The sequence below is a fragment of the Lynx rufus genome, unplaced genomic scaffold (assembly GCF_022079265.1).
Source record: "Lynx rufus isolate CCGP_SWC_20201006 ecotype Redwood Valley unplaced genomic scaffold, mLynRuf1.p SCAF_2, whole genome shotgun sequence".
NCBI lineage: Eukaryota > Metazoa > Chordata > Mammalia > Carnivora > Felidae > Lynx > Lynx rufus.
The window spans coordinates 182,995,742-183,019,782 of NW_025814834.1; the positions used below are offsets into that span (position 1 = coordinate 182,995,742).

Here is a 24,041-nt window from a genome sequence, read left to right on the forward strand (position 1 = left end):
ATTTTTTTAAATTTACATCCAAATTAGTTAGCATATAGTGCAACAATGATTTCAGGAGTAGATTCCTTAGTGGCCCTTACCCATTTAGCCTATCCCCCCTCCCACATCCCCTCCCGTAACCCACAGTGTGTTCTCCATATTTATGAATCTCTTATGTTTTGTCCCCCTCCCTGTTTTTATATTATTTTTGTTTCCCTTCCTTTATGTTCATTTGTTTTATCTCTTAAGGCCCTCATATGAGTTAAGTCATATGATTTTTGTCTTTCTCTGACTGACTAATTTCACTTAGCATAATACCCTCCAGTTCCATCCACATAGTTGCAAATGGAAAGATTTCATTCTTTTTGATTGGCGAGTAAAACTCCATTGTATATATATATATACCACATCTTCTTTATCCATTCATCCATCAATGGACATTTGGGCTCTTTCCATACTTTGGCTATTGTTGATAGTGCTGCTATAAACATGGGGGTGCATGTGTCCCTTAGAAACAGCACATCTGTATCCCTTGGATAAATGCCTAGTAGTGCAATTTCTGGGTCGTAGGGTAGTTCTATTTCGAGTTTTTTGAGGAACATCCATACTGTGTTCCAGAGTGGCTGTACCAGCTTGCATTCCCAACCTTTAACGTGTTCTGATACAAGTTTGGAAATTACCCAAAGTAGTACAAACAGTATAGTATTGTTGTGAGAATTAAATAGGATCAAGTATACTAGAGGTGATTTATATAAAGCTGAATATGAAATATATAAATTATTATTGTCCTTTTTTCTAAATAGGAAACTGAAGCTTGGTTGTGATTCTTACTTGGTTTTTTGGGGCTTGCCACATGTTCCATGGAACATCCCAATATGACAATATGTCTTATGTAACACAAATAGATCTGCTGGATGATAAGGACTGGAAGAGCTGCTTGAACCACAGCCTGGACTAGCTGGAAGGTTCTTCTTATCCTGGGCTGTATTCAGAATTGATAGCCTTGTAGATTGTGAATACTGAAACTTATAAGTACTGAATGATGACAAATATTGCTTTCAGACCTCATAATATTTAAATTTATGTGCTATTGAGTTGCATGAACTTCTATTAAAACACAGTTCTTTCAATTTTTATTACCAGGTAACCTTGGACGGGTGGACCAGGTCTCTGAGTTTGAGTATGACTTGTTCATTAGGCCGGATACCTGTAATCCACGCTTCCGAGTCTGGTTCAACTTTACTGTTGAAAACGTGAAAGAATCACAGGTGAGGGAAATATTGGATATCTTCAGTGTGGTGTTCATAAGAAGATTATGCTTTTGTTTTACTTTAGAAATACCAAAATAATAACTGAATTAGGAATGTATTCTTGTATATCTATAGCAATGATACAGTTTTAAGCTATATACAGAAATAAGTATAATATGCTGGTTCTTGTTATCTGGTGGTTATTAAATAATACAAATAGGTTATATAGGAACAAAAAGGGTTCTTTATGGATTGAAGAATTAGCATGATGTGCTGGGTTTCCTTGAAGGTTAAGGAACCACTGGAAGAGACTTGCTATAATGTTTATTATAGAGTGCTGTTCTCTATATTATTTCTTCTTTGTAAAGATCTGTAAGAGATATTTCTCACAGGCCTCAGTTTCAGAAAAAGCTTTTCTTCTCTTGTACAAGAAGGTGTTTATATCTTTTTAAAAAACTTTTTTAATGTTTATTTATTTTTGAGAGAGAGAGAGATAGAGAACAAGCAGGGGAGGGGAAGAGAGAGAGGGAGACAGAATCCCAAACAGGCTCCATGCCATTAGCACAGAGCCCCATGTAGGGCTTGAACCCATGAACCATGAGATCATGATCTGAGCCGAAACCAAGAGTTGGATGCTTAACCAACTGAGCCACCCAGGCACCCCAGAAGGTGTTTATGTTTTAATATGATTCTTGCAACTTATCCTATTTTCCCTTCTTTGTTGGAAAACTCAGGACCATTTTTATAGCCCTCTCTAATGATTCTTGAAAACTTTTTTGCTTGTGTTTCTATGTACTAATTTTTCTTTCATTCTGATCATATTAATCTGTATTTGACCATAATTTCTTCATCTATATTTTCTAACAGTGTATGTTTTTTATAATCCTGTTCAAATATTTTGAGTGAGAGAGTATTGATGAAAATAAAACTAAATGCATATGCCTTGAAAAAAACATCTAATCCTAAGAAATCATTTATCATTATATTGTATTGGGGCAGCTAATCATGGAAGACTGCACAAACTTTGTACATATAGTGACATAATTCTTTTAAGCACATGAAAGCATAGCACTACAACCTAATATCTTCCTTCTTCCTTCAGGGTCATCTTTTTCTAGAATACTTGGGAAAAAAGGAGGGTTGGTTTAACTTCCCTCCCAAGTCAATCTATCCTGTTTGCTCTTTCAACTGGTTGCTTGCTCCTTTCCATTTTTCTTAACTGCAATTAGATTCGTATGTCAGATAGTGGTCAGTGTCTGGAATTTAGGGACTATCACTGGCATGCTGACTTCAGTGGAAAAGGGGTAGAAGGAACAGTCCTTTCAGTCTGCTGTCGATTCTCTTAATTCTCTACAACATGACTGGCACATGACTATGTAATGACAGGTGTATATAATGTTTAATGAAGTTTAAGGACTAACTGGAAGGAATTAAATAGATGGGAGAGTTCTGTATGTTGTTGGCTAAACATGGTTAAGACAAGTGGAAAAAATATTAAACCCTACACTGATAGGGACATACTTAAGTTCCTAGTTTTGTGTTTGGTTTTACTTACTCTTCCATGAGAGAATTCCTTTTCAGCTTTTCATAGTAAGAATAACAATATTCTCCCCTTCATCCACCTTAGGGTTACCATATTTTACCTGACCAGGGGTTTATCTGGCGACAGGATTATTTTCTTGTTCTAACATGATAATTAGTAATTGTCAAAATGCATTTTCCAAGTCTGTATAACTGAGTCTTGAGAGTACATCTCACAACAGGAATCTTTAGCTTCATCTACAAGACTAAGGCTTGGCAATCCAAGTTTGGGTCCCTATCAAGATCTCTCTGCTACCATGAGGTAGACACACAACCTCTCATTCTTCTGTTGGTGTTTCTGTCTCATATCAGCAACTTACGGTTGTAATGTACATCACTGAAAAACAAACAATAATTTTGAGGAAATATAATCAATTCATTATGAAGGAAGGGAAACATTTTCTTAGAAGTGATGGAATCTGCCAGGATTTCTAATTTCCCAAAGGGGTTTACTGTTTTCCTCTTTATGCACAGCATATGCACATCCTTCAGCTTGCATATTGCATCCAGGAATCCACTAACTCCTAAGAAATGAGACTTACTACTTTTCAAACAATAGAATCCTCTATCCTAATTGTATCTTCGCTAAATAGAGACTTATGGATAGCTCTGAAATTATTACGTTTCTTTAACATTGGGCCACATTAAATTCTTAGCCCAATTTTCTTGCACTTTAGTCTCTGTATAGAGAATATTCTTACCTAGCTTCTGTGGTCAGGAGGAGGGGTAGGGAGAGGGTTGACTACACAGGGAAAATGTGTTTCATATGTTGTGCTACCTGAGATAGTTTTTTGAACAGATTGCTCATAAATTTCAGTTTCTTGTTCATTGCTCTTTTAGTTGCTTACAGGTATGTTCTTATCTCTTCGAGAGTGTTATAATTTTTATACTATATTTTAAAGTCATACAGCTTCTTTTGCGTTCTTATCTATCAGTTAAGCAAGTAACATGAATGTGTTCTAAAGGATTATTGTAATAAAAGAGTTGGTGCTGTTTTTATGAATGCTTATTTTTAATGTTGGAAGAAACAATATTTACTCTGACTCTCTGGGTTTCTATCTTCATATCCAGTGCTGTTCTACCCTTGATACAATTAGAAATCATGAACTTGTTTATCTGGTTTCCTGGAGTGTGATGCTTTATTAGCCTGTTTCTTTGCACCATTGCTTCATCAACTGTAGTCACATTATATAGTTATGGAAATCTGTTTCAAGATGGCATAAAGATCTGCTGGAAAGATACAATATATATCTCTAGCTCACAGGATATTTGTTTTCATGGTTGTCTACATGAAAGAGAATGGTTTTACTATTAGGTTTGACTTGTGAGGTCTGTTTTTATAATGTCTCTTCCTACAATCTTTTCCATCTCTCTAATTTCCGTTAAAATGAGACCTGCATGAATGTAATCTAGTCAGGAACCTTATTTAAGGTTTGGTGCTAGCAAGCAAAAGAAATATCAGGCCACAAAGGCTGAGTCCATTAAGTGAATGTTAAAAATTATGGCATCAAATATACTGTACAAATGGATCTAGCTTTAGTGTTATTTTCCCTGACATTTTTAAGAAATGACAAAAGCTTGGAACATATGGTGCTGTTTTCTAGGGCTGGTATATTAACCCCCCAAAGTAGTTGTTAAATAGTACATTTGTAAGAGTCTATGAAAACTACACATCATAATACCTTTATTAAAAGGTAATTTTCTCTCTGAAAAACCTGTATTAAATATTATGTGGATATTCATCACATGTGTGATGTGAAAACAAATCTTCCTTTTTAAATACTTACGGTAAAATTCAGCCAATAAGAGTGGAAAATGATAGGTCTTGACTTTTAAATTGTATTCTTTCCTTATATTGTTTTTTATCTCTTTGAATTAATTTTTCCCCTTTTTGATTAAAGTAGCTGATGTTCAATATGGTAAATATGGAAAATACAGACAATTATTAGAAGCAGAGAAAAAGTGCACACACACATACACAATCTTATACTACCTAGAAGCAATCATTATCAACTTTTGGCATATTTACTTCTAGGCTTATTTATTTCCTACTTTGATTTTTGAAGCATAAGTAATTTTTTTTCCAAATACACATTTTTATGTTTTGCTTTTAAGGAAATTAAATATTTTCACAAGTAATTTTCTATCACTAAAAACTTTGTAGACATGGCTGTACAATAGCTTTTTACTATTGGAGTATTTCCTTACTCTTGGGCATAAAGATTATTTTCCATTATCTGTTGTTATAAATAACACTGTAGTGAACATCTCCATGCATGAAATGTTACACATATTTCATTTTGCTTACTTAGAATAAATTCCTATGAGGGGGATTGATAGACAAATGATACGAATATTTTGAAACTCTTGATACATATTTCTGTATTGGTACCAGAAAATGTATATTTTGATGTCCAACAGCAAGCAATGAGATGCTTTTCCTTGAATTTCTTGCTTTGAATTGTTTCATGAACTCAGTATTTCATATATAGAATAAATTATTTCCTTTTCATCATTTACTTTGAAATTTTACACAAATAAATGGGATATAATGCAGTGTTTCAGGCCTTTAGTCATAAAGAAATTAATTGCATTCTAGCAACAATATGGAACAGCAAAACAATTCTATTTATTGTTTTGGGTATTTTTCTCATTTCATCAATCCTTCTTAGTCTGGGTGTGCCAAATGATTGTCCTCTGAGGTATGTAATGGAAGATTTAAAAAAAGAAGTGTTTTGGGGCGCCTGAGTGTCTTAGTCAGTTAAGCGTCCGACTTCGGCTCAGGTCATGATCTCCCGGTGAGTTCCAGCCCCACGTCAGGCTCGGGGCTGACAGCTCAGAGCCTGGAGCCCACTGCAGATTCTGTGTCTCCCTCTGTCTGCCCCTTAGCTGCTTGTGCTCTGTCTCTCACATTGTCTCAAAAATAAATAAACATTAAAAAAATTTTTAAAAAAGTGTTTTTTTGGGGGTGCCTGGGTGGCTCAGTCGGTTGGGCGGCCGACTTCGGCTCAGGTCATGATCTCGCGGTCCGTGAGTTCGAGCCCCGCGTCGGGCTCTGTGCTGACAGCTTGGAGCCTGGAGCCTGTTTCAGATTCTGTGTCTCCCTCTCTCTGACCCTCCCCCGTTCATGCTCTGTCTCTCTCTGTCTCAAAAATAAATAAACGTTAAAAAAAAATTTAAAAAAAGTGTTTTTTTTAAACAATGAAGTATTTGTTACATTACTATAAGCAATAATGTACCTTAGACACACACGCACACACACACACACACACACACACACACACACACGTTTATATATGACATATCTGAATTGGACTTCAAAAATCCAGGACTTTGCTGCTGCTTTATTTGCCATCTTGGAGATTTTAGGTTCAGTGAAACTTCATCCTGTCCAAAATCAGTGGTGCACAGCATATTATAGTTGAAAAGCAGAGACAATGGATTTAAACACATTTGGGTTTAAATCCTGGCTCTGATATTTATGATCTGTTTTACACTTAATCAGTTATTGTCTGGGTGCCTCAATTTTCCATGTGTAACCAAATACTGCTACCTCATGTCAGTGTTGTGAATATTATATGAGACAGTGTTGGTAGATAGATAATAGGAGCTCAATACTTGTTGTCTATTGTTTTTATTAAAACACGAGAATAGTAGAAATAATATTAAAAACAGCAAGAGCAAACACCATAACACGTTATTACTAGATTACTAATACTGGTTTTTGCTTTGTTTTGTTTTATTTTCTCTTCTTATTCTACTTACCGCTTCTTAGTCCTCCTCCACCTTCTTTCAAATCTCCTATTGGTCATTATCATTATCATCAAACAAATTGTAATGGTTAAGAACACAGATTCTGTGTTGAATTGTTGAATTGTTGAATTGTAAGCCTAGCTTTGCCACTTATTTCCTAGCTTTGTGACTATGGGAAAGCTATTGATCTGTTTCTGTATTTAAATTGTCAATTTCTATATATTTTTAATGTGTTAATAGTAGTATGTAGTAGAGTTGCTCTAAGAATTATATGTGGTAATGCATGTAAGACACATAATCCAATGCTTGCAACATAAGAGGTGATCAAAAAATGTTAGCTATTAATATTATTATCCTTCTAATACTCCTACAAAGTATAACACAGGTTCTCATTTTCCCCATCATTCAATTTATTATAGAAATAGCTAACATTTTTTGAAAACATCAATGTTATAGGTACAATTCTAAGTCATTTATATTACTTAAAATTTTTTTTAATGTTTATTTTTGAGAAAGAGCATGAGTGGGGGAGGGGAAGAGAGAGAGAGAGAGAGAGAGAGAGAGAGAGAGAGAGAGAGAGAGAATATGAAGCAGGCTCTAGGCTCTGAGCTACCAGTGCAGAGCCCAATGCGGGGCCAGAACCCACAGACCGCAAGATCATAACCTGAGCAGAAATTGGTCACCCAACCACCCAGGCATCCCTTTATATTACTTTGTCTAATCTTCAGAACAGTCCTTTGTTGTAAATACTATTACCCGCCCCCCCCCCCCCACTCCGCATCATTATGTAGGTGAAGAAACTGAAAGAATGTGAGACACAGACAGGATAAATAACTGGTTGAAGATAATGCAATTAGTAGATGGTAAAGTCAGGATTTGTACTTAAGTAGTCATTGTAGAAATTTGGAAAATATATACAATGGGAGCAAAGAAAACAAAACAAAACCTAAACCCACAATCCTACTAACTAGAAGGCACTACTGTGAACATTTTGACATACTTATTTTTAGGTTTATTTATATTTTATTTATGTTTTAGAATGTATTACTTACTGGTTTTCTCTTCTGCCTAATGCTGCCTCTCAAAATACCGTCTCGGTAGATAATTAGAAACCAATTGCTAAAATTTAAAACCTATTTGAATTAAGACTTGAGTAAACTAGGATGAGAAAGGAACTTTTCTTATTTGATAAAGGATCTCATCAAAGAATCATGACCAGGTACCATACATAGTGGTGAAACTTTAAAATCATTCACTTGAAAATTGAAGCTGACACAAACACATGCAATGGTATTCCATGCACATGGATTAGAAGAATTAATATTGTTAAAATGTCTATATTATCCAAAATAATCTACAGATTTAATGCAATCTCTTATCAGTATGCGAACAGCATTTTTCACAGAACTAGAAGAAATAATACTAAAATTTGTATGGAACCACAAGAGACCTCAGATAGCCAAAGCAATTTTGAAACTGGAGGTATCACAACCCCAGATTTTAAGATAGACTACAAAGTTGTAGTAATTGAAACAGTATGGTACTGGCACAAAAATAAACACATTGATTAACGGAACAGAATAGAAAAACCAGAAATAAATTTCATGATTATATGGTCAATTAATGTATGACAAAGGAAGCAAGAATAAGCAATGGGAAAAAGACAATCTCTTGAACAAATGGTGTTGGCAAAACTGGACACCTACATGCAAAAGAATGAAACTGGACCACTTTCTTATACCATACACAAAAATAAACCCAAAATTGATTAAAGAAATAAATATGAAGCCTGAAACCATAAAAATCCTAAAAAAGGGCAAACAGGCAGTTTGCTATTTCTTTGACATAGTAGCATTTTTCTAGACATGTTTTCTTAGGCAAAGGAAACAAAAGCAAAAATAAACTATTAGAAGTACATCAAAATAAAAGCTTTTGAACAGCCAAGGAAACCCTCATCAAAACAAAAATACAACCTATTGAACTGGAGAGGATATTTGGAAATGACATATCTGTTAACGGGCTTGTATCTAAAATATATATACAACTTATACAACTCAACAACAAAAAATGAATAATTTTATCAAATTGGGCAGAAGACAAGGACTGACATTTCTCCAGAGAAGACATACAGATGGCCAACAGACACATGAAAAGATGCTCAACATCATTCATCATCAGGGAAATGCAAGTCAAAACCACCATGTGATATCACCTCACACCTGTGAGAATGGCTAAAATAAAAACCACAAGAGGCAACAAGTGTTAGTGAGGATGTGGACAAAAAGGAACCCTTATGTACTAGTGTTGGTGGGAATGCAAACTGGTGCAGCCAATGTGGAAAACATATGGAGATTCCTCAAAAAATTGAAAATAGAAATACCATCTCATCCAGTAAATCCACTACCCCATATTTACCCAAAGAATACAAAAACACTAATTTGAGAAAGTATATGCACCCCTATATTTATTGCAGCATTATTTACAATAGTGAAGATACAGAAGCAACCCAAGTATCCATTGACAGATGAATGGATAATGATGTGATGCATGCGCGCGCGCTCACACACACACACACACACACACACACACACACACACACAGAGTGGAATGTTACTCAGCCATAAAAAGGAATGAAATCTTGCCATTTGCAAAAAACATGGATAGATCTAGAGTGTATAATGCTAAGTGAAATAACTCAGTCAGGGGAAGACAAATACCATATGAACTCACCCATATGTAGAGTTTAAGAAAGAAAACAAATAAAGAAAAAAAAGAGACAAACCAAAAAACAGATGCTGAAATATAGGGAACAAAACTGATGGTTGCCAGAGGTGAGGTGGGGTGGTGGAATAGGTGATATTGATAAAGGAGATCATGAGTAAATTTATCTTGATGAGCACTGAGTACTGTATAGAATTGTTGAATTATTATACTTTATACGTGTGACTATTGTAGCACTGCATGTTAATTATACTGGAATTAAAAAAAATAAATGAAGAAAAACCCATCCAGTTGGAAACCAGGAGGAAGTAATGAATGACTTTTTTGTCATAGTTTTTCTAATTGTAATGGAGTCTCTAAAGCAAAAAGACAAAAAAAAGGTAAACAGATGATACAAGGATTAGAAAGCGGCACAATTAGGACTGTTTGCAAATGATATGATTATCTAAGAGAAAAAAAAGACAATCTATAGGCAAACTATTAGAACCTATGTAGAGCTGAGAAATGTTCCTGTATATAATATCAACATGTATAACTTTTTAAAATAATTTTTAATTTTATTATTTTCTTAAATTTTACATCCAAATTAGTTAGCATATAGTGCAACAATGAGTTCAGGAGTAGATTCCTTAGTGGCCCTTACCCATTTAGCCCACCGCCCCTCCCAAACACCCCTCCCGTAACCCAGAGTTTGTTCTCCATATTTATGAGTCTCTTATGTTTTGCCCCCTCCCTGTTCTATATCATTTTTGTTTCCCTTCCCTTATGTTCATCTATTGTGTCTCTTAAAGTCCTCATATGAGTCAAGTCATATGATTTTAGTCTTTCTCTGACTAATTTCACTTAGCATAATACCCTCCAGTTCCATCCACATAGTTGCAAATGGCAAGATTTCATTCTTTTTGATTGCCAAGTAATACCCCATTGTATATATATACCACATCTTCTTTATCCATTCATCCACCGATGGACATTTGGGCTCTTTCCATACTTTGGCTATTGTTGATAGTGCTGCTATATACATGGGGGTGTATGTGTCCCTTTGAAACAGCACACCTGTATCCCTTGGATAAATACCTAGTAGTGCAACTGCTGGGTCATAGGGTACTTCTATTTTGAGTTTTTTGAGGAACTTCCATACTGTTTTCCAGAGTGGCTGCACCAGCTTGCATTCCCACCAACAATGCATAAGAGATTCTCTTTCTCCACATCCTCACCAACATCTTTGTTGCCTGAGTTGCTAAGGTTAGTCATTCTGACAGGTGTAAGGTGGCATCTCATTGTGGTTTTGGTTTGTATTTCCCTGATGGTAAGTTGAGCATTTTTTCATGTGTTGGTTGGCCATCTGGATGTCTTCTTTGGAGAAGTGTCTATTCATGTCTTTTACCCATTTCTTCACAGGAGTATTTGTTTTTTGGGTATTGAGTTTGATAAGTTCTTTATAGATTTTGGATACTAACCTTTTATCTGATATGTCATTTGCAAATATCTTCTTCTATTCTGTAAGTTGCCTTTTAGTTTTGCTGAGTGTTTCCTTCGCTGTGCAGAGGCTTTTTATTTTGATGAGGTCCCAGTAGTTCATTTTTGCTTTTGTTTCCCTTGCCTCTGCATATGTGTTGAGTAAGAAGTTGCTGCAGGAAAGATCAAAGAGGTTTTGCCTGCTTTCTCCTCAAGGATTTTGATGGCTTCCTGTCTTACACTTAGGTCTTTCATCCATTTCGAGTTTATTTTTGTGTATGCTGTAAGAAAGTGATCCAGGTTCATTCTTCTGCATGTTGCTGTCCAGTTTTCCCAGCAGTACTTGCTGAAGAAACTGTCTTTATTCCATTGGATATTCTTTCCTGCTTTGTCAAAGATTAGTTGGCCGTATGTTTGTGGGTCCATTTCTGGGTTCCCTATTCTGTTCCATTGATCTGAGTGTCTGTTCTTGTGCCAGTACCATACTGTCTTGATGATTACAGCTTTGTAGTAGAGCTTGAAGTCTGGGATTGTGATGCCTCCTGCTTTGGTTCTCTTTTTCAAGATTGCTTTGGCTATTCAGGGTCTTTTCTGGTTCCATACAAATTTTAGGATTATTTGTTCTAGCTCTGTGAGGAAGGCTGGTGTTATTTTGATAGGGATTGCATTGAATGCGTAGATTGCTTTGGGTAGTGTCGACATTTTAACAATATTTGTTCTTCCTATCCTGGAGAATGGACTATTTTTCCAGATTTTTGTGTCTTCTTCAATTTCTTTCATAAGCTTTCTATCATTCTCAGTGTATAGATTTTTCACCTGTTTGGTTAGATTTGTTCCTAGGTATTTTATGGGTTTTGGTGCAATTCTAAATGGGATCGATTCCTTGATTTATCTTTCCGTTGCTTCATTGTTGGTGTATAGTAATACAAGCGATTTCTGTGTGTTGATTTTATATCCCACAACTTTGCTGAATTCATGAATCAGTTTGAGCAGGTTTCTTGGTGGAATCTTTAGGGTTTTTCATATAGAGCATCATGTCATCTGTGAAGAGTGAAAGTTTGACCTCCTCCTGGCTGATTTGGATGCCTTTTATTTCTTTGTGTTGTCTGATTGCAGAGGCTAAGACTTCCAATACTATATTGAATAACAGTGGCAAGAGTGGGCATCCCTGACTTGTTCCTGACGTTAGGGAGACAGCTCTCAGTTTTTCCCCATTGAGGATGCTATTAGCGTTGGATCATTCATATATGGCTTTTATGATATCGAGGTATGATCATTCTATCCATAATTTCCTTTTTTAAATATGAAATTTATTGTCAAATTGGTTTCCATACAACACCCAGTGCTCATCCCAAAAGGTGCCCTCCTCAATACCCATCACCCACCCTCCCCTCCTTCCCACCCCCCCCCATCAATCCTAAGTTTGTTCTCAGTTTTTCAAGAGTCTCTTTTGCTTTGGCTGTCTCCCTCTCTAATGTCTTTTTTTTTCTTCCCCTCCCCCATGGACTTCTGTTAAGTTTCTCAGGATCCACTTAAGAATGAAAACAAAGGGTATCTGTCTTTCTCTGTATGACTTATTTCACTTAGCATAACACTCTCCAGTTCCATCCACGTTGCTACAAAGGCTATATTTCATTCTTTCTCATTGCCACGTAGTATTCCATTGTGTATATAAACCACTATTTCTATATGCATTCGTCAGTTGATGGACATTTAGGGACTTTCCATCATTTGGCTATTGTTGAGAGTGCTGCTATAACATTGGGGTACAAGTGCCCCTATGCATCAGTACTCCTGTATCCCTTGGGTAAATTCCTAGCAGTGCTATTGCTGGGTCATAGGGTAAGTCTATTTTTAATTTAATTTTATTTATTTATTTTTATTTATTTTTTATTTTATTTTTTTTTTATGAAATTTATTGTCAAATTGGTTTCCATACAACACCCAGTGCTCATCCCAAAAGGTGCCCTCCTCAATAGCCATCACCCACCCTCCCCTCCCTCCCACCCCCCATCAACCCTCAATTTGTTCTCAGTTTTTAACAGTCTCTTATGTTTTGGCTCTCTCCCACTCTAATCTCTTTTTTTTTTTTTCCTTCCCTTCCCCCATGGGTTTCTGTTAAGTTTCTTAGGATCCACATAAGAGTGAAACCATATGGTATCTGTCTTTCTCTGTATGGCTTATTTCACTTAGCATCACACTCTCCAGTTCCATCCACGCTGCTACAAAAGGCCATATTTCATTCTTTCTCATTGCCACGTAGTATTCCATTGTGTATATAAACCACAATTTTTTTTTATCCATTCATCAGTTGATGGACATTTAGGCTCTTTCCATAATTTGGCTATTGTTGAGAGTGCTGCTATAAACATTGGGATACAAGTGCCCCTATGCATCAGTACTCCTGTATCCCTTGGATAAATTCCTAGCAGTGCTATTGCTGGGTCATAGGGTAGGTCTATTTTTAATTTTTTGAGGAACCTCCACACTGTTTTCCAGAGCGGCTGCACCAGTTTGCATTCCCACCAACAGTGCAAGAGGGTTCCCGTTTCTCCACATCCTCGCCAGCATCTATAGTCTCCTGATTTGTTCATTTTGGCCACTCTGACTGGCGTGAGGTGATATCTGAGTGTGGTTTTGATTTGTATTTCCCTGATGAGGAGTGACGTTGAGCATCTTTTCATGTGCCTGTTGGCCATCCAGATGTCTTCTTTAGAGAAGTGTCTATTCGTGTTTTCTGCCCATTTCTTCACTGGATTATTTGTTTTTTGGATGTGGAGTTTGGTGAGCTCTTTATAGATTTTGGATACTAGCCCTTTGTCCGATATGTCATTTGAAAATATCTTTTCCCATTCCGTTGGTTGCCTTTTAGTTTTGTTGATTGTTTCCTGTGCTGTGCAGAAGCTTTTTATCTTCATAAGGTCCCAGTAGTTCATATTTGCTTTTAATTCCCTTGCCTTTGGGGATGTGTCAAGTAAGAAACTGCTTCGGTTGAGGTCAGAGAGGTGTTTTCCTGCTTTCTCCTCTAGGGTTTTGATGGTTTCCTGTCTCACATTCAGGTCCTTTATCCATTTTGAGTTTATTTTTGTGAATGGTGTGAGAAAGTGGTATAGTTTCAACCTTCTGCATGTTGCTGTCCAGTTCTCCCAGCACCATTTGTTAAAGAGACTGTCTTTTTTCCATTGGATGTTCTTTCCTGCTTTGTCAAAGATTAGTTGGCCATACACGTTTGTGGGTCTATTTCTGGGGTTTCTGTTCTATTCCATTGGTCTATGTATCTGTTTTTGTGCCAATACCATGCTGTCTTGATGATTACAGCTTTGTAGTAGAGGCTAAAGTCTGGGATTGTGATGCCTCCTGCTTTGGTCTTCTTCTTGGAAAGTAATTTTTAAAAGAAAAGGTAGAACGGGTTAAGAGGGATAGATGGAGAACAAAATGAATAGTCTCTAAAGTAGGTCTCCTTGAGAAGGTAAAATTTGAGCAAAGCCAAATGAAGTAAGGAAATATGCTTTAGAAGTATCTGGAAGAAGGGCCTTCTTGTAAGTTGAAATCGCTGTTGCCCTAAGCTGATGTCCTGTGGTGGGATCATTCCTGGTTTGATGTATAGGAAAGTAGCCTGTGTGATTAGAGCTGTGTGAGCAAGGCAGAAAATTGTAGAACATGTGGTCAAAGAAGTATGTATGTGGTATAGTAGAAGTGGGTGTGTTAGAGTGATGATTTTGTAGGATCTTATGGATCATAGTGGAAACAACATCTTTTACTCTGAGACACCAAAATATTAGAGGAATTAAACAGAGTAGTCACATGATATGAATTATATCATAAAGTTATTGATGTTTCCTTGTTAATAGTAGACATTTAAGATAGAATGGTTCAATAATAGAAAGAGATACAGTTAGAAGACTTTTATAGTTATTTTAGTGAAAGAGATAGTTGGTTAGACTATTATGGTTGCAATTTAAATGTTTATTTCTTTTGAGAGGGAGAGAGAGAGAGTACGTGGGGTGAGGCAGAGGGAGAGGGAGAGAGAGAATCCCTCTTTTGAGAGGGAGAGAGAGAATCTGCATGCTCTGTATGGAGCTTTACCTGGGGCTCAATTTCAGGACTGTGAGATCATGACGTGAGCTGATATCAAGAGTTGGCCACTTAAGTGGCTGAGCCACCCAGACATCCCAATAGTAGCAATTTAAATGCTGAGAGGTCTTTGAAGATAGAGCTAGAGGATTTCCTGCTGGATTTGATATGGATGTGTAATCAAGAGAGGAATCAAGGATGGCTTTTTGCCTTTGTTATGAGTATCTGATCTAGAGGGATACAGAAGACAGAGGAGCAGGTTTTGAGAGAATGATTAGTTCAGTTTTAGGTTAAATTAAGAAACACCTATCATATATTCAAATACACTACAAAGTAGGCAGTTGGAATACAGGAGTCTGGAGTCTGAAAGAGAAGTCAGGATTGAAGCTATATATTTGGGAATTGTTGACATATAGGTAGTTTTTAAAGTTATAAAACAGGAATGACATCACCAAAGGAAAACATGTAAATAGAGAGGAGAAGAGGAATAGGTAGTGTGTTTAAGGACCTATGTTTGAGAAGCCAGCAAAGGAAATTGAAAAAGCAGATTGTTAGGAGGTGGATATCCAAGAGTGTGTATTATCTTGGAATACAAGTGAAAGAAGATCATGAAGGAGAAGCAAGTAACTGCACTGTGATAAACGTTGCTGATAGTTTAAGATGGTGGCTATTAGATTTGGGAATATGGAAGTTATTGATGACCTTGACAAATAGCAGTTTCAATTGAGTTCTAGAGTAGGCTTTAGAGAATTAGAGGATAATATTCTGAATGTTCATCCATCTGTTTATATATTTCAGGGTTTCCTTCTTTTTAAATGATGTGTAGTATTCCATTGTATGCATATGCAACATTTTCTTTGTCCTTTCATCTGTTGATGGTCATTTAGGTTGTTAAATATTGCATGATTCAGCTTACATGAGATATTTAAAATAGTCAAATTCATATAGTGAAAGAGTGAAATGGTGTTTTCCAGGAGCTGTGGAAAGGGACAAATGGGGAGTTACTAATTGCTAGACTTTAAGTTTCAGATAAGCCAGATGAATAAGCTATATTGATCTGCTCTACAATATTCTACCTATATGTAGTCAATGATAATGCATTGTGCTCTTAAAATTTTGCTAAGAGGGTAGATCTCATGTTAAGTGTTCTTACCACAATAAAGTAAAATTAAAAAAAAAGAATGGGAAGAGAGGCATTGGAAACATGTAACGTAGGCAACATTTTTTGAAAAAGTTTTCTGCAAAGGAGAGCAAAGAAGTGTAATGGTAGCTAAATATAGCTCTATTAGCTAAATAGAGGCAGTATATTTAAGAAAAAATTTGGATGGAAGAAATAGCATGATTGGAATGATCTAGTATAGAACAAACAACTAATGATATGGAGATAAGAAGGGACAGTTTCTGGAGTGATGTTCCTGCATATTGAGAAGATACAGTTCATAAATTGAAGGATTGCCTTTAGATAGGAACACAGATGTTTCTTGCATAGTAACATGTTGGAGGGAAGAATGAGTCAGAGTAAATGTTAGTAAGTGGATAGAGGTAGTAGAAGTAATCTAGGAAGTTTTCTTCTGTTCCTTCAATCCTCTCAGTGACATAGGAAACAAACTCATCAGCAGAGATCGATGATGGGGGAAGGAGCTTTGGAAACATGAAGTACTACAAGGTATGACATACTCGTCAAGGATAGTGGACGAGTACATGACCTAGGGTAGAATAATACCATTTTTTTGACGATAATAAGGGTAACATTGGGATATACAGACATGAATTTAAAGGCATAAAATCCAACATGAGTGTTTTTCACCTATCCTTTTTAGCTATAAGGCTGCACAACAGAATAGGAGGGAAGTTTGATTTAACTATGGTTGTACTTTTACTTTTTCTGAGGAAACAATATTTTATTTTATTATTAAACTTTTGCTTTTCCTCCATTTGAGAGAGAGAGGGAGGGAGGGAGGGACAGAGAGGAGAGAGAGAGAGAGAGAGAGAGAGAGAGAGGAAGAATCGCAACCAGGTTTTATGCTCAGCGCAGAGCATGATGTGGTGCTCAATCCCACGATCCTGGGATCATGATCTGAGCCAAAATCAAGAGTTGGGCACTAAACCTACTGAGCCACTTAGGTGCCCCTAATATATTTTTACTTTTATTTATTTATTTATTTTTTTTAACGTTTATTTATTTTTGAGACAGAGAGAGACAGAGCATGAACAGGGGAGGGGCAGAGAGAGAGGGAGACACAGAATCCGAAACAGGCTCCAGGCTCTGAGCTGTCAGCACAGAGCCCGACGCGGGGCTCGAACTCACGGACGGCGAGATCGTGACCTGAGCCGAAGTCGGCCGCTTAACCGACTGAGCCACCCAGGCGCCCCTATATTTTTACTTTTAAATCAACTTATTGAGATGTGATTTTCGTATAGTCAAATTAAAATATATCAGAATCAAAATATAAAACATTTCTACTACTACAAAAGTACCCTCATACCACCTCAGAGTTAATCCTTTCCCCATATTGTGGTATCCTTTTACGTTCTCACTAGCAATATATGAGAATTTTCACTTGGTTCTTTTTTTTTTTTTTTAATTTTTTTTCAACGTTTATTTATTTTTGGGACAGAGAGAGACAGAGCATGAACGGGGGAGGGGCAGAGAGAGAGGGAGACACAGAATCAGAAACAGGCTCCAGGCTCTGAGCCATCAGCCCAGAGCCTGACGCGGGGCTCGAACTCACGGACCGCGAGATCGTGACCTGGCTGAAGTCGGACGCTTAACCGACTGTGCCACCCAGGCACCCCTTGGTTCTTTTTTATATCTTCTTTTTTTGTCACCATGTTTATGTTATACATTAAATCCTTGAATATGTTTATAATATACTTGAATACATATAACTGTATAAAGACTGCTGAGAATTCTATTATGTTTGCCATTTTTTAGTAGGTATGTATCAATTGGTTTTTCTCCTGATTATAGATCACAGTTCTATGCTTTTTAGCATATCTAGACATTTTTTATTGAATCTGGCATTGTAATTATTACATTGTTACTTGTTTAGATTCTGTTTTCTTTATTTAAATAATGATTATTGAAGTTTTTTTTCTTGTGTTGTTTTTTTTGTTGTTGTTGTTGTATGTTGTTTTTGATGGACAATTAAGTTACTTGTAGAACAGCTTGATTTTTTTGAGGCTTATTTTAAATCTTTATTAATCCAGGCCTAGTTCAGTGATGGTGAGTCTGTTCTACTGGGGTCAGACATAGCCCTTCTGGAGTATCTGCTGAATGCTCCAGATATTCAATATGGTCTCTCTATTCTGGTAACAACTGGAACATTTTTCATCCCTGTATCTTGAAAGCCAGAATGATCATAGGAATTATCTCATTTGTTTCTTTTCTCTGAGGGATCCCTGCTTCTTGATGCCTATTGTCCAATGTCTAAAAACATGTATTCCTATATTTTATACAGCCTTTTCATTGTTTATGGCAAGAAGGCAGGTATGGAACAGTTACTTCATTGTAGTTATGAAGACTTCCTTTTAAGTATTGCTAAAGCAGGTCTGGATTAGCTTCTACTTTGGGCCTGGCTTAATCCTGCTATTAAGATGTGATCCTTCTGGAGTCTCCAGTGAAATATTCATTCAGGCTTCCACTCTGATTTGTTTGAATTTGAATATCTCCCAGCTCTGTGTTTTTGGAATTTTTCCACCGCTTTGTTGTAATCATTCTTTGCCTATTCTCATGGAGTCTTACCTTATGGATGTATAACTTTGCATAAGGAATGGAATGCAAGGAAATCAGCCAGGAAATCAAGTTGAACTCAGTGCAAATTTTCAGAGTTTTTTCTGTGCATAGTCTTCTCCAGTGCTCTGTTCTATAATTCTAGTTACATCATCCCCAGTCCCATTCTTGGAACTCCAATTTCTGTTTCTTCAACTCAGTGAGTTATCATTTTGAATGAATTCCTTTGCCTTGCATCATAGTTCAGAAGGTGTCTTCAGACTTGTGTTCACCCTTGTTGGACATTCTGATGAAGTGAAAGTAGTTTTACATTCAGTTTACTATAGTAAGCTTCAAAGAGAATGGGTGATCATTAGAGAGTAAGTTGAATAAAAGAAAATGAAGAGATAGCAGTTATTGCAGTTATTGGCAATGTCCAGGTGTAAAGTAAGACTGTATATGTAGCTAAATAAAGTACAATGGAAGATAAAATATTGGATAGGAGGAACTCAAAGTAGCCAAAAATTCTGGGAAAGATATCTCTGTATATATTGGAGAAATGACAGTGAGGCCTCAACAATAGTCATTGAGAAATGAGGAATGACAGGGGCACCTGGATGGTTCAGTTGGTTGAGCAGCCGACTTTGGCTCAGGTCATGATCTCACTACTCATGAGTTTGAGTCCTGTGTCGGGCTCTATGCTGACAGCTCGCAACTCTGAGTGTGGAGCTTACTTTGGATTCTGTCTGTGTCTCTCTGTCCCTCCCCTGCACTCTCTCTCTCTCTCTCTCAAGTATAAATAAACAGTAAAAAATAAAAAAGAAAAGAAATGAGAAATGACAGAGGAATAAGGAGATGATAGCAATAATGAGATAATAGTGGAGAGATAATGTGATGAATTGAGATTCAAAGGTGGGTTTGTGGAAATGAAGGCTCCGTATTATAAAGATGTCAATTCTGCCCAAATCAACCTATTATTTTAATGCAATTCCAATTAGAATTCCCCCTAAATTTTTTATAGAATTTGACAAGATAGTTTTAAAATTCATGTAGAAAAGCAAAGAGCAAAAATAACCGAGCCAATTTTTAAGAATAATGAATGGATATATGTTTATTTTATAGAAACTCACATTTCAGCTAATAATTTTTATTTATAGTTATGGTGATAAAAATAGTATGGCATTTGCATATTAATAGACAGATAGTCCAAATGGACAGACTAGAACTCAGAAACAAGGTTATTTATATAACAGAGGTTTCATTAGAAAATAGAGGAATAGTAAGTTATATTAAATCAATGTCATACAGTATTCCCATGTTACAGATGGATTAAATACTTAAATATGAAAACAAATTAAAAATTTAGTTTGTGAAAATAAATATAAATATTTTATTGGTTTTGGGTGTAGGATTAAAATTCTTATGCAAGGTAGAGCAAAATCATAAAGAGATAAAGTAATACTTTTGAGTTTGTAAAAATAAAGTCTACGTGGCAAAAGAACCAAAGTTGAAACATACGTTTTATCATAGGAAATGAAATTTGTGCAATATATTACAGATAAAAGATTGGTATCTAAAATATATAGAGAACTCCTACAAGCCAAAAGAAAAGAAAAAGAAACAACCAAGTACACCAAGGATATAAACAGGCAACTAACAGAAAAGAGATAAAGCTTTTCACAAACAGTTGGATTGGAAAGAAGAAATTTTCTTAGAAATGTCAAAAAGAGGAGAGAAATCTCTCTCAGGTACACTTACATGAAAAAAAAAACATCGCTTGCTTCTGATTGTTCAGGGGTAGTGATCATATTAGAATGTGGTGGGCAAAAGCATGAGCTCTGGCATCAAGATCTTTGTTCTGTTATTTACTGACTTTGTGTCCTTGGACAAGTTACTTAACCCTGCTAAGCTTCAGTTATTCTGTATAAAATTTGTTTAAGTATTACTTGCTTTGAGGTATTGTTTGGAAGATTGGTAATATATGCTTATAAAACACCTAAACAGTGTCTGCAATGTAGGCAAATATTATATTTTTAGCTTAAGTAACGTTATTTGTTGAATGAGGTTGGTGACGCATTTATTTTAGTGTGGTCTTTGTAAGATACAACATGCTAGCCATATTTTTGATTCATGGGGCAAGGAATTCTTTATTTAGGGAAATATTTATTTATTTATTTAAATTTTTTTTTTTCAACGTTTATTTATTTTTGGGACAGAGAGAGACAGAGCATGAACGGGGGAGGGGCAGAGAGAGAGGGAGACACAGAATCGGAAACAGGCTCCAGGCTTGAGCCATCAGCCCAGAGCCCGACGCGGGGCTCGAACTCACGGACCGCGAGATCGTGACCTGGCTGAAGTCGGACGCTTAACCGACTGCGCCACCCAGGCGCCCCTAGGGAAATATTTAGAAGATAGGGTATATAAGTGTTGAATCACTACATTCTATACCTGAAATTAATTTATACTGTATGTTAACTAACTGGAATTTAAATAGAAAATTGAAAAGAAGGAAAAGGAGATAGGGTAGTATTCAATATGCAGAAAATACAGAAAGCTTAAAGAATTTGTATATCAACTATATTATTTTAATTTTTGTGCAAGTACTTCCAGCATGAACATTTTTTATTCTTTCAAGTTGGCTTTTATTGTTTCACATGTAATCTTTTACAGAGATAAATTTGAGTTTCTAGGAAGTGCTAGTAAGTGTAAGAAACTATACCTAGAGTGGCTGCACCAGTGTGCATTCCCACCAACAGTGCAAGAGGGTTTCCATTTCTCCACATCCTCTCCAGCATCTGTAGTCTCCTGATTTTTCATTTTAGCCACTCTGACTGGTGTGAGGTCGTACCTCAGTGTGGTTTTGATTTGTATTTCCCTGATGAGGAGTGATGTTGAGCATCTTTTCATGTGCCTGCTGCCCATCTGAATATCTTCTTTAGAGAAGTGGCTATTCATGTCTTCTGCCCATTTCTTCACTGGATTATTTGTTTTCTGGGTGTGGAGTTTGGTGAGTTCTTTATAGATTTTGGATACTAGCCCTTAGTCTGATATGTCATTTGCAAATATCTTTTCCCATTCTGTTGGTTGCCTTTTAGTTTTGTTGATTGTTTCCTTTGCAGTGCAGGAGCTTTTTATCTTGATGAGGTCCCAATAGTTCATTTTTGCTTTCAATTCCCTTGCCTTTGGAGATGTGTCAAGAAATTGCTGTGGCTGAGGTCAGAGAGGTGTTTTCCTGCTTTCTCATCTAGGGTTTTGATGGTTTCCTGTCTCACATTCAGGTCCTTCATCCATTTTGAGTTTATTTCTGTGTATGGTATAAGAAAGTGGTCTAGTTTCATTCTTCTGCATGTTGCTGTCCATTTCTCCCAGCACCATTTGTTAAAGAGACTGTCTTTTTTCCATTGGATATTCTTTCCTGCTTTGTCAAAGATGAGTTGGCCATACTATTGTGGGTCCAATCCTGGAGTCTCTATTCTATTCCATTGGTCTATGTGTCTGTTTTTGTGCCAATACCATGCTGTCTTGATGATTACAGCTTTGTAGTAGAGGCTAAAATCTGGGATTGTGATGCCTTCCACTTTGGTCTGCTTCTTCAAAATTATTTTGGCTATTCGGGGTCTTTTGTGATTCCATACAAATTTTAGTATTGCTTGTTCTACCTTCCAGAAGAATGCTGGTGCAATTTTGATTGGGATTGCATTCAGTGTGTAGATAGCTTTGGGTAGTATTGACTTTTTAACAATATTTATTCTTCCAGTCCATGAGCCCGGAATGTTTTTCCATTTCTTTGTATCTTCTTCAATTTCCTTCATAAGCTTTCTATAGTTTTCAGGATACAGATCTTTTACATCTTTGGTTAGGTTTATTCCTAGGTATTTTATGATTCTTGGTGCAGTTGTGAAACGGGAACCCTCTTGCACTGTTGGTGGGAATGCAAACTGGTGCAGCCGCTCTGGAAAACAGTGTGGAGTTTCCTCAAAAAATTGAAAATAGATCTACCCTATGACCCAGCAATAGCACTGGTAGGAATTTACCTAAGGGATACAGGAGTGCTGATGCATAGGAGTATTTGTACCCCAGTGTTTATAGAAGCACTTTCAACAATAGCCAAATTATGGAAAGAGCCTCAATGTCCATCAACTGATAAATGGATAAAGAAATTGTGATTTATATACACAACGGAATACTAGTTGGCAATGAGAAAGAATGAAATATGGTCTTTTTAGCAACATGGATGAAACTGGAAAGTGTTATGCTAAGTGAAATAAGTCATACAGAGAAAGACAGATACCATGTTGTTTTCACTCTTATGTGGATCCTGAGAAACTTAACAGAAGACCATGGGGGAGGGGAAGGAGGAAAAAAAGTTAGAGAGGGAGGGAGTCAAACCATAAGAGACTCTTAAATACTGAGAATAAACTGAGGGTTGATGGGGGGTGGGAGGGAGGGGAGGGTGGGAGATTGGCACTGAGTAGGGCACCTGTTGGGATGAGCACTGGGAGTTGTATGGAAACCAATTTGACAATAAACTTCATATATTGAAAAAAAATAAAATAAAAAAAAATAAAAAAAGAATCTATACCTAGAATTATTTGCTTGTATATTTATAAAAATGATATACCCTTTGTGTATAAAATTAGTGTATTTGTCCATTCTATCAGTTATACTAAATACTATTAGCATAATTTAAAATGATAGCATTCAAACATAAACTTGGCTGGCATTACACGTTTTAGTATTTTTCAAGCAGGTATTTCACTATTACAATAGTCATGAGTGATTTTCATGTGGCTAATCCAGTAAGCATATTATACCTATTATCTTAATTTATCTTGCATTTGATACTGTTGATAGTTCACTGTTTGAAATTTTGTTACCTTGGCTATCCTGATATTCTTCTTTTGATTCTCCTTGTATCTCCTTTTTTATTTCTTCTGATTCTTCAGAAGTCCTTCATGGGCTTCTTCCTACAAACTCCTTAAACATTGATGATCATTATGATTCTGTCTCACATCATTACATCTTACTTTTATCTCTCTCTCTCTTTTTTAAATGTTTATTTTAGAGGGGAGGCAGAGAGAGAGGGATACACAGAATACAAAGAAGGCTCTAGGCTCTGAGCTGTCAGCATAGACAGCCTGATGTGAGGCTCAAACTCATGAGCGGTGAGATCATGACCTGAGCCAAAGTTGGACACTTAACCAACTGAGCCACCCAGGCGCTCCTTAGATTTTTATCTCTTTTCCACATCCCAGTTGTGTCTTTAGTTGAAAATCTCTCCTGAGATTAAAACTCCTAGATTAAATTGCTTTTTGGACATCATCACTAAATGCCCCACATTCCTAGATTAAACTACTTTTTGGACATCATCACTAAATGCCCCATGGGTATCTCAAAATCATCATTTACAATAGTGATCTCTTTCTCTTATGCTCTAAATCTGCCTCTTCTATCTACTGTATATTCCAGTGAATGTTACTACTATCCATACAGTCATTCAAACTGGAAATGTG

At 36.4% G+C, this 24,041-nt stretch overlaps 1 protein-coding gene across 1 annotated transcript in view; it reads left to right on the plus strand.

Annotated features, from left to right (window-relative positions):
- Positions 1-24,041, plus strand: part of AGBL4 (AGBL carboxypeptidase 4) — a 1,304,809-nt gene that overhangs the window by 143,306 nt on the left and 1,137,462 nt on the right. Inside the window, exon 3 of the mRNA XM_047082354.1 lies at positions 1,123-1,247. Within this exon, the coding sequence (XP_046938310.1) occupies positions 1,123-1,247 (125 nt within the window). The remainder of the gene's footprint in view (positions 1-1,122; positions 1,248-24,041) is intronic.